Source organism: Bufo bufo, chromosome 5 (assembly GCF_905171765.1).
Source record: "Bufo bufo chromosome 5, aBufBuf1.1, whole genome shotgun sequence".
Classification (NCBI taxonomy): domain Eukaryota; kingdom Metazoa; phylum Chordata; class Amphibia; order Anura; family Bufonidae; genus Bufo; species Bufo bufo.
Window position 1 is genome coordinate 266,368,939 of NC_053393.1, and position 17,452 is coordinate 266,386,390.

A 17,452-nucleotide genomic window follows, 5' to 3' on the forward strand; every position below is an offset into this window, starting at 1 on the left:
TATTGTATGCAGAGAATCACATTGTGGCTCCATCTTTTTCATTGCGAGAAAATTAGCTTCAACTTCAAAGTACCTACATTTATGTCTCTAGCTAGGAAAACAGAGTCGCCATTTTTCTGACGATCGCTAGTCATAGTTTGTTATGAGCCAGCAAGGAAGTTGTTCAGTCCAGGAACACGTTACCTGACAGCGCAATCTCTTGTGGCCAGTACTTTATGATGACGATGTTCCTGTGTTGGATTTCTACTGGTCCCGGGCATCTGTGGGGATATTGTGCTTACATTTCGCCTTGTGATGTATAGTGTAATAGAAATAAATTCTATATTAGAAATACGTATAGAAAGCCCGTTCTGTCCTTTTCCCGCAATCTATATAATACAAAGCAAGGCAACAGTGAGACTTGCCCTCATCAAACATGGCGCGTTTGAGCGACCGGAAAGGGAACACAGCCGGAAAAGCTTTTACCCCGGGTAGGAAGTAATTGTTGTGATAGTGATTCTATCAAGGAGAGTGCATCGTGCAGTGACAGGCATGTGTTCCAACAGCGACTTCGTCGTCACCATCACACATGGTAATATATATATATATATCTCACTGCCCAGAAACTGCCTGTAATAAATCCATCCATGTTACTCATTGCACGTTATGTCATTGTTCAGAACTGTGTGTGAAATGTGGTCGCGTTATGAGACGAGTAAGTCAGATATCATTAACCACTTTATCAGGGGGATCCCGCTACTGGGCCTCCCACAGATCAGATTCACGTGAATAAAGGATTTCGTGTGTGGTGTGCATGCTGTCACTCTCCAAGGGCCTGACAGAGCACAGCGCTTTGCAGGTATCAATCAGTCCCAAAACAATGAATGGATAGATGGTCACGCATGTGCACTGCCAGTCCATTCCCATACAGATGTAATTTCGTAATCAGTCTTAAAAGAATTTTCCTGAGATTTTATTTAAATCCAGACAGCAGTACGTGAAATCTGGAATCCGTCTGTTTGCATGTTGACAGACTGGAACTGGAAGCAAGTGTCAGGGAGCAGCCAGTAAGTATGTTTCTCTTCATAGGTCCTACTGGCTGGGGGTTGAAGGATTTAAAAAGAGAAAGTGGCGCAGTGGTAAGTGCCAATGAGGGTTAAAAAGAAATAAAAAATTAACTCACCTCCTCCAATTGGTCGCGTAGCTGCCGGTCTCCTGTTCTTTCTTCAGGACCTGTGGTGACGTCACTGAGCTCATCACATGGGGGGCTGAGAAAGATTTCATAATAAAGATTTGGAGAAGGGGCCATGTTATAAGGGAAAATAATACAGTGAATAGACTTTCATTCTAGCAACCATGCGTGAAAATCGCACCGCATTCGCACTTGCTTGCGGATGCTTGCGATTTTCATGCAGCCCCATTAACTTCTATGGGGCCTGCGTTGCATGAAAAACGCACAACATAGAGCATGCTGCGATTTTCACACAACGCACAAGTGATGCGTGAAAATCACCGCTCATGTGCACAGCCCCATAGAAGTAAATGGGTCCGGATTCGGTGCGGGTGCAATGCGTTCACCTCACGCATTGCACCCGCGCAGAAATCTCGCCCATGTGAAAGGGGCCTAAGGGTGAATAGGACAAGGGTTCCAGCCCCTAATGGTGCTAATAGTAAGTAAAAAAAAAACACAAACACTTAGGTTGGGTTCACACGAGCGGATGCCGTGCGTGGCATCCGCTCCGTGAAAGAGTGCCAAGACCTGATGCACACTGCAGAAGCACGGCGCATTAACATGACTGATAATGCTCCGTGCCTCTCTGTGATCTCTTTACTACGAAATCACAGTGACAACTTGCACCACTTTGCAAGTAAGTTCAGTCAGTTTTGTCTGCGATTACATTCAGTTGTTCAGTTTTTTCCGCGCAGGTGCAATGCGTTTTGATGCGTTTTTCACTCGCGTGATAAAAAAACTGAAGGTTTACAAAGAACATCTCTTAGCAACCATCAGTGAAAAATGCATCGCACCCGGACTTGCTTGCGGATGCAATGCGTTTTTCACTGAAGCCCCATTCACTTCTATGGGGCCAGGGCGGCGTGGAAAACGCAGTATATAGAACATGCTGCGTTTTTCACGCAACGCAAAACTGATGCGTGAAAAAAAACGCTCATGTACACGGACTCATTGAAATGAATAGGTCAGGATTCAGTGCGGGTGCTATGTGTTCACGTCACGCATTGCCCCCGCGCGGAAATCTCGCCCGTGTGAAAGGGGCCTAAGGCTACTATCACACTTGCGGCAGTGTGATCCGGCAAGCAGTTCTGTCGTTGGAACTACCCGCCGGATCCGCCGATCTGGATGTGACTGAAAGCATTTGTGAGACGCATCCGGATGCGGATCCGTCTCACAAATGCATTGCAAGAACGAATCCATCTCTCCGCTTGTCATGCGGACAGACGGATCCGTCTTGTATCTTTTTACACATTTGCATTCCTGTATTTTGAATGCCCTATCTGGCACTAATACATTCCTATGGGCAAAAATGCTGGATCCGGCATTCAGGCAAGTCTTCAGTTTTTTTTTCGCCGGAGATAAAATCATAGCATGCTGCGGTTTTATCTTTTGCCTGATCAGTCAAAATGACTGAACTGAAGACATCCTGATGCATCCAGAACGGATTACTCTCCATTCAGAATGCATGGGGATATGTCTGAGCAGTTATTTTCTGGTATAGAGCCCCTAGGACGGAACTCTACGCCGGAAATGAAAAACGCTAGTGTGAAAGTACCCTAAAATATTAAGTTTAAATCCCCCCTTTCCCAATTTTACATATAAAATATATAAACAATAAATAAATAAACATATTACATAGCTCTGCTTCCGAAAAGTCCAAACTATTAAATTATTAAAAAATATCTCCTATGCGGTGAGCATTCGCCATTTTTTAGTCACCTTGTTACCCCAAAAAATAGGATAGGACTGTTCTATTATGGGCCGAACGTTTCATAAAATACAAAATGCACGCAGCTTTTTTTTTGGTGTTTTTTCTTTTTGCGCGGTATTGAGTATCGCAATACTTTTTTATGGTGACGAAAGCGAATCAAAATTTTGGTATCGAAACAACCCTATGCCGATCTGATCGGGGTAGCGTTGTCACGATCCCAAATTTTTTATTCGGTTTCGATTTGGCGACTAAAAATTCAATTTGGCTCCTAAATTTTTCAGTTCAGGAGCCAATGGCTACTAGGTATTTATTTTTAGTCTGGAGCACTGTTTATTGCTTTCTTTACAGTTCTATTTATCCACATAGTTTTTTGTTTTTTTTCTTGTTCCTTAATCTTTTATTCCCATAATGTATGTACCTCTCACAATTAGATTTTAGGATGCTTTTAAAAATATCCCATTTTGTGGCTGTATTTTTATTTTTGAGGACTTTGTCCCTGTTAGTTAGGCCTATGACCTCTCTTAGTTGGCTAAAATTAGCTTTTTTGAAGTTTGGTATTTTTGATATATATAAAAAAAAGAAAAGAAAAAAATTTCTAATAACCCCTCCTTTCCCCAAAATGAAAATAAACATAAGCACTGCTGCATCCCAAAATGCAGGAAAAAAATCTAAATTGGTGAATCGCTGTTTTTTCATCACTTCATCTACCCCAAAAAATTGAAGAAAAAGTGACCAAAAGTCATTCACATCCCAAAATGTTATCAATCAAAATTACACATTGCCCCATAAAAAATAAGCCCTCACACAGCTTCATAGATTAAACTCTAAACAGTTTTTTTCAGTATTAAAACTCCAGAAGAAAAACTGTACTAATGTGGCATTGTTGTAATAGTACTGACCCACAGAATGAAGGGCACCATCGGTCACATTTAAATTTTTCTAGAAGAGTAAAAATATTCCTTTTACCATTTTTGATGAGTATTTTTAGCCAAGGAGGCATACGAAAGTTGCAGTAATTTAGATAGATAATACGTAGGCCTACACTTGTTCAAATCTGCATTTAAGGCTCAGTTTGGGGCCTCTTTTGCAGATTCTGTCAAAAAGTCCAGACAAAAAAGCCTTGCATGCAGCACTGTTGTGTTAAAAAAAAGCAGGATCCCTAACGGAAACTGAATAGACTCCATCATAGTCAATGTGGTCTGCTCAGCTCTGTTCCTGTCAGTTATCATGGGTTCACAACACATTTTTGTCACACATTTAAAAGACGTCACCATAGTCATATTGTAAAAAATAAAATGACATTTTTTGCATGGTACACTATACATTTCGATCCTGCAGAGTCCTGCAAAAAAGTATACTTTTTATTTTTTTCCTTACAATGGAACTCTATGGTGAAGGATGGTACAGTATGGGATCTGTCTGAGGTATCTTAACTCCTTAAGGACACAGCCTTATTTCACCTTAAGGACCAAGCCATTTTTTGCAAATCTAACCAGAATCACTTTGAGTGGTGATAACTTTAAAACGCTTTGACTTATCCAGGCCATTCTGAGATTGTTTTTTCGTCACATATTGTACTTCATGACACTGGTAAAATGAAGTCAAAAAAATTAATTTTTATTTATAAAAAAAATACCAAATTTACCAAAAATTTGGAAAAAATTGCAAATATCCAAGTTTCAATTTCTCTACTTCTATAATACATAGTAATACCTCCAAAAATAGTTATTACTTTACATTCCCCATATGTCTACTTCATGTTTGGATCATTTTGGGAATGATATTTTATTTTTTGGGGTTGTTACAAGGCTTAGAAGTTTAAGCAAATCTTGAAATTTTTCAGAAATATTTAAAAACCCAATTTTTAGGGACCAGTTCAGGTCTGAAGTCACGTTGTGAGGCTTACATAATAGAAACCACCCAAAAACTGATTTTACAAACGTCGTTAACCCTTTAGGTGTTCCACAAGAGTTAATGGCAAATGGAGATAAAATTTTAGAATTTAGATTTTTTGGCAAATTTTCCATTTTTTTCCATTTTTTCCAAGGGTTAACAGCCAAACAAAATGCTATATTTATTGCCCCGATTCTGTAGTTTGCAGAAACACCCCATATGTGTCCGTAAACTACTGTACGGGCACACAGTAGGGCGTAGAGAGAAAGGTGCGCCGTATGGTTTTTGGAATGCAGATTTTGCTGGACTGGTTTATTTACACCATGTCCCATTTGAAGCCCCCCTGATGCACCCCTAGAGTAGAAACTCCATAAAAGTGACCCCATTTTGGAAACTATGGGATAAGGTGGCAGTTTTTTTTTTTAACTATTTTTAGGGTACATATGATTTTTGGTTTATCTATATTACATTTTTGTGAGGCAAGGTTACCATAAATAGAAATTCAGAAATTTCATCTCCATTTGCCAATAACTCTTGTGGAACACCTAAAGGGTTAATGACGTTTGTAAAATCTGTTTTGGATACATTGAGGGGTGTAGTTTCTTAGATGGGGTCGCTTTTTATGGATTTTTTACTCTAGGGGTGCGTCAGGGGGGCTTCAAATAGGACATGGTGCCAAAAAAAAAGGCCATCAAAATCTGCCTTCCAGAAGCCATACGGCGTTCCTTTCCTTCTGCGCCCTGCCGTTTGGTCACACAGCAGTTTACGACCACCTATGGGGTGTTTCTGTAAACTGCAGTATGAGGGTAATTTATATTAAGTTTTGTTTGGCTGTTAACCCTTGCTTTGTTATCGAAAAAAAACGGATTAAAATTGAAAATTTGCCCAAAAATTTCTTTTTTAGCACCGTTTTTATTTTTTTACACTTTTCATCTACTTTTTCTAAATTTATTTATGTTTTACACTATTCTATCTTTTTATGAAAAATTAAAATTAAAATTTAGTATCTCCATAGTCTGGGTCATTTCTTCTTTAGTTTTTAGCCGATTATCTTAGGTAGGGGCTCATTTTTTGCGGGATGAGAGGACGGTTTTATTGGCACTATTTTGGGGGGCATATGACTTTTTGATCGGTTGCTATTACAATTTTTGTGATGTAAGGTGACAAAAAATATCTTTTTTTTGCACCGTTTTTATTTTATTTTTTTACTGTGTTCATCTGAAGGGTTAGGGGTGGGTATTTTTATAGAGCAGATTCTTACGGACGCGGCGATACCTAATATGTCTACTTTTTTTTTTTTTTTACTAAATAATATTTTTGAAAAGAACATTTTTTTTAGTTTGTGTCTCAAGTCTGAGAACCAGTTTTTTTATCCGATTATCAGTGGCTAAATTGGGATATAAATTTAGTACTCCCTGAAGCAACCAATAATGCAGAGGCCCAGATGATCGGGGCACGTGTCACACTGAGTAGTGGTGTCCTTCCGTATCCCCCTCCTGTGACACACACTGCACCTTTTTTGGGTCGATTATCACACCACCGATCACCATCCTGTTCCGGGTTATCTGGTCCACAGAGACTCGAATAACCCTGAAACGCAGCAAACCGCAGGTCTGAATTGACCTGTGGTTTGCTGCAATCGCCGACATGGCGGGGGTCACAGGACCCCGTGGCAGATTTAGCCAAGGTCCCTGCTCAATGATTTGAGCAGGTACCGAGTTCCGATCACCGCCCGCCGAGCGGAACTATACATGACGCACCGGTACATCATGTGTCCGCAACAGGTTAATGTATACATTTTTTTTGTGTCCGTAAGGCTACTTTCACACTAGCGTTAATATTTTTTGGTATTGAGATCCGCCATAGGGTCTCAATACCGGAAAAAAAACGCTTCCGTTTTGTCCCCATTCATTGTCAATGGGGACAAAACGTAACTGAACAGAATGGAATGCTACAAAATGCGTTCCGTTCTCATACCGTATAGCAAACCGCAGCATGCTGCGGTTTGCTTTCCATCCTGGGATGCGGAGCAAGACGGATCCGTCATGACCCATAATGCAAGTCAATGGGGGACGGATCAGTTTTCTCTGACACAATAGAAAACGGATCCGTCCCCCATTCACTTTCAGTGTAGTTCATGACGGATCCGTCTTGGCTATGTTAAAGTTAATACAACCGGATCCGTTCATAACAGATGCAGATGGTTATATTATCAGTAACGGAAGCCTTTTTGCTGAACCCTGCCGGTTCCAGCTAAAACGCTAGCGTGAAAGTAGCCTTAAAAGTATGACAAAAACCCAGCCATACGTGCCTTATCCAGCACTGCTGTTATTTTTGTTGTTCTGCTCATCTAACAGAGCAGAACAGCAGAAATAAACAGCGGTGGTGTGAACATGACCTAAGATGTTGGTATTTATGAACCATTACTAGTCTTCCCTGTACTTTATCACTTGGCTATAATATCCTGCTTTGCATTCACTACGCACTGCACTAAATGCATCATGATGTACAGTGCCTTGCAAAAGTATTCACCCCCCTTGACTTTTGTTTTGTTACGTTACAGCCTTAAGTTCAATGTTTTGTTAATCTGAATTTTATGTGATGGATGAGAACACAATAGTTTAAGTTGGCGAAGTGAAATGAGAAAAATATATAAATAAAACTATTGTTTAGAAATAGAAAACAGAAAATTGGCATGTGCGTATGTATTCACCCCCTTTGTTAGGAAGCCCATAAAAAGCTCTGGTGCAACCAATTACCTTCAGAAGTCACAGAATTAGTGACATGATGTCACCTGTGTCCAATCTAAGTGTCACATCATCTGTCCTTACATATACACACCTTTTTGGAAAGGCCCCAGAGGCTGCAACACCTAAGCAAGAGGCATCACTAACCAAACACTGCCATGAAGACCAAGGAACTCTCCAAACAAGTAAGGGACAATGTTGTTGAGAAGTACAAGTCAGGTTTAGGTTATAAAAAGATATCCAAATCTTTGATGATCCCCAGGAGCACCATCAAATCTATCATAACCAAATGGAAAGAACATGGCACAACAGCAAACCTGCCAAGAGACGGCTGCCCACCAAAACTCACGGACTGGGCAAGGAGGGCATTAATCAGAGAGGCAGCTCCAGGTAACCCTGGAGGAGCTGCAGAGACTGGAGTATCTGTACATTGGACGACAATAAGCCGTACGCTCCATAGAGTTGGACTTTATGGCAGAGTGGCCAGAAGAAAGCCATTACTTTCAGCTAAAAACAAAAAGGCACGTTGTGAGTTTGCGAAAGGACATGTGGGAGACTCCCAAAATGTACGGAGGAAGGTGCTATGGTCTGATGAGACTAAGGCTAAGTTCGCATCAGCGTTCAGCCTTTCCGCTCTCTTACTCCGTTATAGGGAAAGGACTGATTCGGCACATAACTTAGCCGAACAGAGCCTACGGACCCCATAGACCCCCATAAACTATAATGGGGGTCTGTTAGGTTTCCGTCCAGAAGAAGATTTTTGAAGCGGAGATAAAAATCCTGCATGCACTACTTTTGTCTCCGCTCCAAAATCATCTTCTGAGCGTAAACCTAACGGACCATTATAGTCTATGGGGTCCGTAGGCTCCGTTCAGCTCAGTTATGTGACGAATGTGTCCTTTCCATTTTTTCTGCCCCTATAACCGAGTAGGAGAACGGAAAGGCTGAACGCTGATGTGAACTAAGCCTAAAATTTAACTTTTCAGAGATTAAAGAAAATGTTGTCTGGAGCAAACCCAACACATCACATCACCCAAAGAACACCATCCCCACACTGAAACATGGTGGTGGCAGCATCATGCTGTGGGGATGTTTTTCAGCAGCCGGGACTGGGAAACTGGTCAGAGTTGAGGGAAAGATGGATGGTGCTAAATACAGGGATATTCTTGAGCAAAACCTATACCACTTTGTGTGTGATTTGAGGCCAAGATGGAGGTTCCCCTTCCAGCAGGACAATGACCCCAAACACACTGCTAAAGCAACACTTGACTGGTTTAAGGGGAAACATGTAAATGTGTTGGAATAGCCTAGTCCAGGGATGGGCAAACTGTGGCTCTCCAGCTGTTGTAAAAGTACAAATCCCAGTATGCCTAGTCTGCCTACAGCAGGGCATTATTGGATTTGTAGTTTTACAACAGCTGGAGAGCTGCCGTGTGCCCATCACTGGCCTAGTCAAAGCCCTAGTCTCAATCCAATAGAAAATCTGTGGTCAGACTTAATAGATTGCTGTCCAACTTTAAAGGGAACCTGTCACTGGGATTTGATGTATAGAGCTGAGGACATGGCTTTCTAGATGGCCGCTGGCATATCCGTAATACCCAGTCCCCATAGATCTGTGTGCTTTTATGGTGTAAAAAAAACGATTTGATCCATATGCAAATTAGCCTGATGTGTCCTGTCCCTGAGATGAGTCCAGTGTGAAGGAGCCCAGCACCGCCCCGCATCCTCAGAATCTCCTCATTGCTCCTGAACGTCACAAAGCTAGAGCGTCGTAATTTCGCCATGCGCGAGCTAGCGCATGCACAGTTCCTTCCCTGAGGCTGATGCCAGCACAAGGAAGGAACACTATGATGACACTGCGCATGCGCTAGCTTGAGCATCGCGAGATTACCGTGCACTAGCTTTCGGGGAGCAAGGAGGAGATTCTGAGGATGCGGAGCGATGCTGGACTCATCTCAGGGACAGGACTCATCTCAGGTTAATTTGCATGTGAATCAAATAAAATAAAAATTTACACAATAAAAGCACACAAAGCTATGGGGACTGGATATTGCGGATGTGCTAGCGGCCATCCAGCAACCCATGTCCTCAGCTCTATACACAAAATCCTGGTGACGGGTTCCCTTTAAGGAGCTGGAGCAGTTTTGCAAGGAGGAATGGGCAAAAATCCCAGTGGTAAGATGTGGCAAGCTCATAGAGACTTATCGAAAGCGACTTGGAGCTGTGATTGCCATAAAAGGTGGCTCTACAAAATATTGACTTTAGGGGAGTGAATAGTTATGCACATTGACTTTTTCTGTTATTGTGTCCTATTTGTTGTTTGCTTCACAATATATAAAATAATAATCTTCAAAGTTGTGGGCATGTTCTGTAAATTAAATGATGCAAATCCTCAAACAATACATGTTGATTCCAGGTTGTGAGGCACCAAAACACGATAAAGTCAGGGGTGGTGAATACTTTTCCAAGGCACTGTATGTAGTGCATTGTGTGATGTATGTTATGCAGTGTGTGGTCTATATAGTGAAGTGTGCGATGATCACACAGTGCACTACATACATTATGCACTGATAAATTACACCCATCCTTGTCACCTTTTTCTGCATTGGATGTCTGGGCTGTAATTTTCCACCACTCCTCTTCAGCTCCACTGCTGCCATCTTCTCTGGTGTCCCACTACTTTTCAGCGCCTGCCCAGGAGCTAACCACTCCTCCTTACAGCTCCCGTCAGCTTCCAATGCTGTAAGACACTATCGCTCCGTCAGCCTGCCCGAATCAACCAATAACAAGGCTCCTTGCTGTGAGAAGCTTTGATATTGGTTATTTCCTGCGCTGTTCACAGCGCTTCCTGCACTGATGAATGGCTTGGAAAAGTCTACGGCGTATTGGTACACCTTAGACTTTTTTCAGAGCGTACAATGGCCTGAACAGGCGTCTATGACGCTTGTACAGGCATCATTGAGACCTCTGAAGAGCGCGGGTCAGTTTTACAGCATAGGAAATGCCACAAATGCAAAACCCATAAAACTGTGGCAGAATTTGCTTTTTGCCTCAATTTCACCCTATTTGGATTTTTTTTTTCTAGCTTCCCACTACATTGTATGCAACAGGAAATGGTGACATTAGAAAGTACAACTAGTCTTGCAAAAAAGAAGCCCCCATGCAGCTATGTGACTGGTAAAATAAAAATGTTATGGCTCTGGGAAGGCAGGAGTGAAAAACGGAAAATAGCTTTGTCCTCAAAGGGTTAAAGGGATTCTGTCACCAGGATTGTACCTATAGAGCCATTCATATGTGTAGTTAGGTCTCCTCCAGCATGTTTTAAATATAATTAACAATAGTTTGGAGGGCACTCAACTATCTGTTGTTGCAAGGAACTATCAGATGCTTAAATGTACATAAACCATTTATTCCAGTACATGCATAAAAAAAATCAGTAAACAGTTCCTATAAAAAATAATACATAATAGCAATATCAATGAATAAATAAAATACAATATCATAAAAAATGATAAAAAGTACAGTTGTACTAGTAACAATATCGATGGGATGCTATATATGTTTGATTACACCATTTAGACCTATATCAAATTGAAAAACCATAATTATTGTATTTATAAATACATAGTAAATATGCTAATAGAATCCCATGATTTGCAATTTCATGATTCCATGGTATGATTAATCATTTATATTATCACGTGATGTAGGTAATGTCGTAAAAAGCAAACCAGTGATATTCTCAAATAAATGAAATAACTCAAGTGACAATTATTCAAACACCACTATGAACATATGGCTAAATATATAGAACGTTTTAGTTGGTTTTCATATAACTTTATTCTTTCATGAGTTATTTACAAGTTTATGACCACTTATAAAATGTGTTCAATGTGCTGCCCATTGTGTTGGATTGTCACCAGACATCAACACAATTTCTATCCGCTCCTCACGTGTTAACCTCGGCGACATGTCAATGGCTGTAAACAAAGAGAAACTTGTAAATAACTCATGAAAGAATAAAGTTACGTTAAAACCAAGCACACCATTGTTTTTCTTGTGAAATTCCCAATAAGTTTGATGTGTCACATGACCCTCTTCCTATTGAAAAAACTAAAGTTGGATTCAAAATGGCCGCGATGGTCACTACCCATCTTGAAAAGTTTCCCCCCTCACATATACTAATGTGCCACAAACAGGAAGTTAATATCACCAACCATTCCCATTTTATTAAGGTGTATCCATATAAATGGCCCACCCTGTATTTCAAAGTAATTGATATCCCCTCTGTAGAGGCAGCTCTGTATTCTTTGTTTTTTAATAACTATCATTTAGTTATTTGAACAGTTATTAAAGGGGTTGGCCACTCTGTTAGCACTTATTAAAACTGGAAAGAAAGTAGGGAGATATTACACTTATTAATATTTCTTCTTAAAGGGAATCTGTCACCTGGTTTTATCATTTTAAGCGGTCACCATTGCCATGTTCACTAAACTACCTTATTTCCTGCAGTGGTCTTATTTCTTCCTGTTGTCATTTTCCTGTTGTCATTTTGATATTAAAAAAAAATCTTTTTCTGTTATGCAAATTAACCTCCAAGGTGCCCAGAGGGGCGTTTTTTCATCTCTGGAGCCCAGTAACGCCCCCCTGCAGTGTCCAGCCCGCCTTAATTTGAAGTCCAAGCACGCCTCCTGATCCAGAAATATCCTCCCACAGCCGAGGCAAAGGGCGCCGCCCCCTCCGCTACGTCATCTTTAACCTTCCAGATACGCCCCGTTATTCTTCATGACGGCCGGAAATCTGGCGCAGACTGACTGCGCGATCATAAAGCTCCTGAGGGAAACAGCCTCAAAAGTGTCACTGGGCCTGCACCGAGCCCAGTGACGTAATCTGAGCGCTGTTGCCTCAGGAGCTTTATGATCGCGCAGGCAGTCGGCGGCACTGCGCCAGATTTCCGGCAGCCAACATGAAGAATAACGGAAGGTTAAAGATGACGTAGCGGAAGGGGAGGCGCCCTTTGCCTCGGCTGTGGGAGGATATTTCTGAATCAGGAGGAGTGCTTGGACTTCAAATTAAGGCGGACTGGGCACTGCAGGGGGGCGTTACTGGGCTCCAGAGATGAAAAAACGCCCCTCTGGGCACCTTGGAGGTTCAGTTGCAAAACAGGAAAAGAGCTTTTTTTTTATCAAAATGACAACACGAAATGAAGATAGAAGACCACTGCAGGAAATAAGGTAGTTTAGTGAACATGGCAATGGTGACCGCTTAATATGATAAAACCAGGTGACAGATTCCCTTTAGACCTCATGCACATGGCCGTTGTTTTGGTCCGCATCGGATGCGGACCCATTCATTTCAATGGGGCCGCAAAAGATGCGGACAGCACTCTGTGTGCTGTCCGCATCCGTTGCTCCGTTTCGTTGTCCCGCAAAAAAAAAAAAAAACGGAGATAAGAATAGGCATTTCTACAATGGCCCGCCCGTTTCGTTCTGCAAATTGCGGAAGGCACACGGATGGCTTCCATTTTTTGCGGATCCGCGGTTTGCAGACGGCAAAAAACGGAACGGTCGTGTGCATGTAGCCTTAAGAAGATCTGCCTGGTTTTCCTGCTATTTGAAACCACGCCCCCTCCTGTCCTGCTCTCACCATGCCCCCTCCTGTCCTGCTCTCACCATGCCCCCTCCTGTTCTGCTCTCACCACGCCCCCTCCTGTCCTGCTCTCACCACGCTCCCTCCTGTCCTGCTTTCACCATGCCCCCTCCTGTCCTGCTCTCAAAGCTGCCTGTCTCGTCCATCCCTGCAGGTGCCATGGAGGAGCAACCTTGTTCATGCCTGAAGGAGTGTGCTGCTATCTGGGTCCTAAAGCACCCTTCTTTGTGACTGGCACTCCTGGCTGTGCAGGGCTGGCAGGGACACTTAAAAAAGCTAAAATAAATAAATGTTTGTAGGAGGAAGGGAGTCTGATGGTAAGCTGTGATGGCTGCTCTGTTTCCCCTGTACTGAGAGGATCCTGCCAACATGTGAGGATGTAGCAGGCCAGGGCAGCGCTCTGGACCACAAACTGTGAGCAATGCTTTTTATGGCTCCTCTGCACCGTGTTCTTATCACAGACTTGATATTACAGGCAGACCAACAGTTCAGGAGCTTTAACCCCTTGTGAGCTGTCAGTAAGGCTATATGCACACGACCGTGCAGTTTTTTGCAGTCCGCAAACCGCGGATCCGCAAAAAATGGATGCCGTCCGTGTGCCCTCCGCAATTTGCGGAACGGGGGCTCATTGTAGACATGCCTATTCTTGTCCGCAAAACGGACAATGCGGGGCCTCGGAACGGAGCAACGGATGCGGACAGCACACGGAGTGCTGTCCACATCTTTTGCGGCCCCATTGAAGTGAATGGGTCCGCACCCGAGCTGCAAAAACTGCGGCTCGGATGCGGACCCGAAAAGCGGTTGTGTGCATGAGGCCTAAGGCTGAGAGTGATATCAGCAGCAGTCACTGGTCTCACCATCTATAAATGTGTGCCCTCTCCTTCCTGCACTCTGTATATGGTGATGTGACCCCCACCACTGCATATACAGTGGTGCTACAGCAGTAGTAGTGGTATACAGCATACACTGTATACAGTGAAACGTGCTTTAATGGGGACAGGTCGATGATGCTGCCACAGCACGGCAAACATGCTGAGAGGCGGCCGGACAAAAAAGTTAGCGTGCTGGGCATCAGTAAATGGGGCCGGAGCGGACTTCCGACGGCACCGTGGGCTAGCGTTAGCACGGATCCGGCAGGGGAACAGCCTGCCAGACCCTGCTAATGCTAGTGTGAAAGTAGCCTTAGTTGTGTGATGATAGACAGTTCTTGTGCAACAAAGAGTTGTCCCCCCCACTCAAAAGATCCCTCTCCTCCGGCAGTCCGTGCACCTAAACAAAAATCTCTGACAGCTAAGAGCTGCCATAGATTTCTGGCTTCATTTGAGTAAGAAAACTGGCGAAAAGGAACAGAAATTTGTTGGGGCGACTGGTCACGCCCGCCCCCCTCTTTTTTTTTTTTTTTTTAACGGCACAGTTAAAAAGTTGTAAACTATGTATTTGCGACTTTTTAACGCCACTTTTTAGAAACAAGGGAAATGATAAATCTCCCCCTCTATTCATTCTGTTCATGGCTTAAAGGAAACCTGTCATGTGGATATTTGATTATAATCTAACTAAATATATATAATCATTAACTACTAAAAAGTGCCTTAGATGTATTCACTTACTGGTGTGACAGATGGTTACCTCATAAAATACACAAAAAGATGCCGCATGCTAATGAGCTGATTTGAGTCCAGCGTGATGTCATTGAGTCCAGCGTATTTTTAATTCTGAGCTATAGCCACTCATCTGCCCACCTGCTGCTGATTCATATGGAAACAAACTGTCATTCAGCAGCAGGTGGGCGGGGAGAGTCAGGAGCTCATGAATATTCAGGACTCATCATTATCAGCTGGAGCTTTTCAATACAAGATGTTGGCAGATTGACTGGGTCAATTAAAGAAAGTGACCCAGCATTGTGCTAAGAGAATCAGTCACTTATTTATGTTGCCCTTAGTTAGGACACCATAAAACTGGTGACAGGTTCCCTTTAAGTCCAATGGTGCAACTAGAAATGAGGCCCTACAGCAAGTTTGAACAGGGCCCCCAGCCCCTCCGTAACATATGTATGATACATTAGCATCATATTCTTGTGTGTTGCTGGCACTAGGGCGTATTTCCTATTGCTATATCTGTACAGCAGTTATTCACTGATGACTGAGTTATTGATATTATCTGAGGGGCTCTTGTCTCTATGGAAACACAGGTGGGCGGAGATGTCATGTGACTGCTCCTCTGAACATGCTTGCTGCAATGCATGCTGGGATTTTTGCTTTCACTTTACAGCTGCTTCTCCCACACAGCTAGTCTGAGGAGCTCCTCCAGGGAAGTGTGTCATGATGAACAGGTTAGAAAAATTATTTTTAGCCATTACATGTCGCATGATATAAATACTGCTTTTGGCTATTTTCTAGGGCACTTTGAAGTTTTGCTACTTAGGGGGGCCAACCCCTTTAATTGTTTTTTGTAGTTAGTGTAACATAAACTTGCAATTATGTTACCAATCCTTTGTATGGCCTGGAAACTCTGCGTCCGGAGTGGAGCTGTGATGATGTGGTCACTAGGCTGTGCCGGCTCAGCTGTTTCGGCATCCCACGTGTCTGGAGGCTGTTAGTTTGATCGGCCGCTAGTAGCCGGCAAATAAGTAGTTGGCGTGGATCGATCCTCTTGCTATCGAAAATTGAATTGTCAAAGAGTTCAATTGTAAAAGAACAACCAGTTCATCTCCGTCATGTAATAGTCTATAAGCAGGTTATGGTCGCTCTCATGTTGTCACGGCTGAGGATGGGGAACACCCTCAGCCGTGCGATGCCACGAGATGTAAGTGGCTGCTCGGCCAGGAAGACAGAATTAGGGAGCAGGTCACCTCCTATGGCATCCCTAATCTGACCCTGACTCTTAGCTGCATGAGCCGACCTTGATGGTAGGAGAGCTCATGCTCAGGAACCTTGGATCCAGAGGCGTAGCTATAGGGGGTGCAGAGGTAGCAGTCGCTACCGGGCCCAGGAGCCTGAGGGGCCCAAAGACCATTGTCCCACATAAGAAGACACTGGCATTATAGAAAGTGTATGCACGTTACACCTCTGGCTGGATAGAAGGGGTTAAGTTAAGAATTTGGTATGGAGGAGGGGGGCTACAGTTTCAATTTTTGCCTCATGCAGCACGAAGGTTGGAGGGAACCCCCTTCAGCCCAAGCTGAACTCTTGCACCAGGGCCCATGAGCCTTTAGCTATGCCCCTGCTCGGATCCCTACTCACCCTCCGCCGATCCCTGAACTAGGAGCTGGGTAGACCACCTGTTCCTCCTGGATGTGGAGAAACAGGAGTCTAAAACTGGCTGAGCTGCAAGGGGATATAAACAGACTATGGATATGGCAGGAGAGTGAAAGACTTCCACCCCTACCTGCACACTGACTGGATCCCTGGACACAAGTGCTGAAGTCCACACACAGACATAAAAGGACACAGCACACATAAACACACAGGAAACCAGAACCATAGCTGCACTAATAACAGACACCACATAAACATAAACTAAACATCACATAACAACATTTGCTTATGACCACAAGGGTGGCCCTCACTGGCAGGTGGTATCAAAGTAGGAGGATGACTCCAGCAGACCATGGCTGAAGTACCCCTCTGACTACTGCTCTCAGCAGAGGCTATATAGGCCCAAGTAGCCACACCCACACAGACACACCCAGTGTTCACACACACAGAAGGGAGTTAACCCTTCCTAGACCAGGCAAGGGAAAACAGCCACATACAGGGGAAGTGTACAAACCCTTATCACAGTGCACACACCTAAACTTCGTGCACACCAAACATATAAAACGGCACACCTACAAAGACAGGTTGCCAGGTGTAACCGCATGCAGATTGCAGCAAGCTGCCAAGCACAAACATGTTGCCAGCGGCAACCACATGTGAGGCAACAATCCAGCCGCCCTCACCATGTGATTGACAAAAACCAAACCGCAGGCAACTGCATGCGGATCAGGAGTCACGACCATAACCATGGTCATGACACATGTTCACTGTCACCAGTGTTTGTCATAATCCAGGTTCACATAAAAATGTGAACTGAGTTTTCTTAGTTGTACAGATGATGATTTAATGCCTCGTATGTCAATCTTCAGATTGAAAGGAAACGTGAGCATATAATCTTACATATACATATATAAAAACTGTGAGCGTACATAAATACGACAAAGGTGAACATCAAATAAAGCTTAGTATATAGCCTACCCATCTCTAG

At 43.2% G+C, this 17,452-nt stretch overlaps 2 protein-coding genes across 7 annotated transcripts in view; one reads left to right on the forward strand and one right to left on the reverse strand.

The window, feature by feature from the left end:
• Window positions 1-237, reverse strand: part of LOC121001875 — a 378,122-nt gene extending 377,885 nt beyond the window's left edge. The window contains exon 1 of the mRNA XM_040433099.1: window positions 184-237. The gene's annotated coding sequence lies outside the window, so the exon portion shown is untranslated. The remainder of the gene's footprint in view (window positions 1-183) is intronic.
• A 234-nt stretch (window positions 238-471) lies between these two features.
• BAG1 (BAG cochaperone 1) overlaps window positions 472-17,452 on the forward strand; it is a 308,130-nt gene continuing 291,149 nt past the window's right edge. For 5 of the 6 annotated variants that reach the window (XM_040433104.1, XM_040433103.1, XM_040433105.1 and 2 more), the window contains exon 1: window positions 472-571. In XM_040433104.1, coding sequence (XP_040289038.1) covers window positions 532-571 — 40 coding nt within the window. In that variant the 5' untranslated portion in view covers window positions 472-531. The remainder of the gene's footprint in view (window positions 572-17,452) is intronic. The other variant, XM_040433110.1, reaches the window with a different exon arrangement.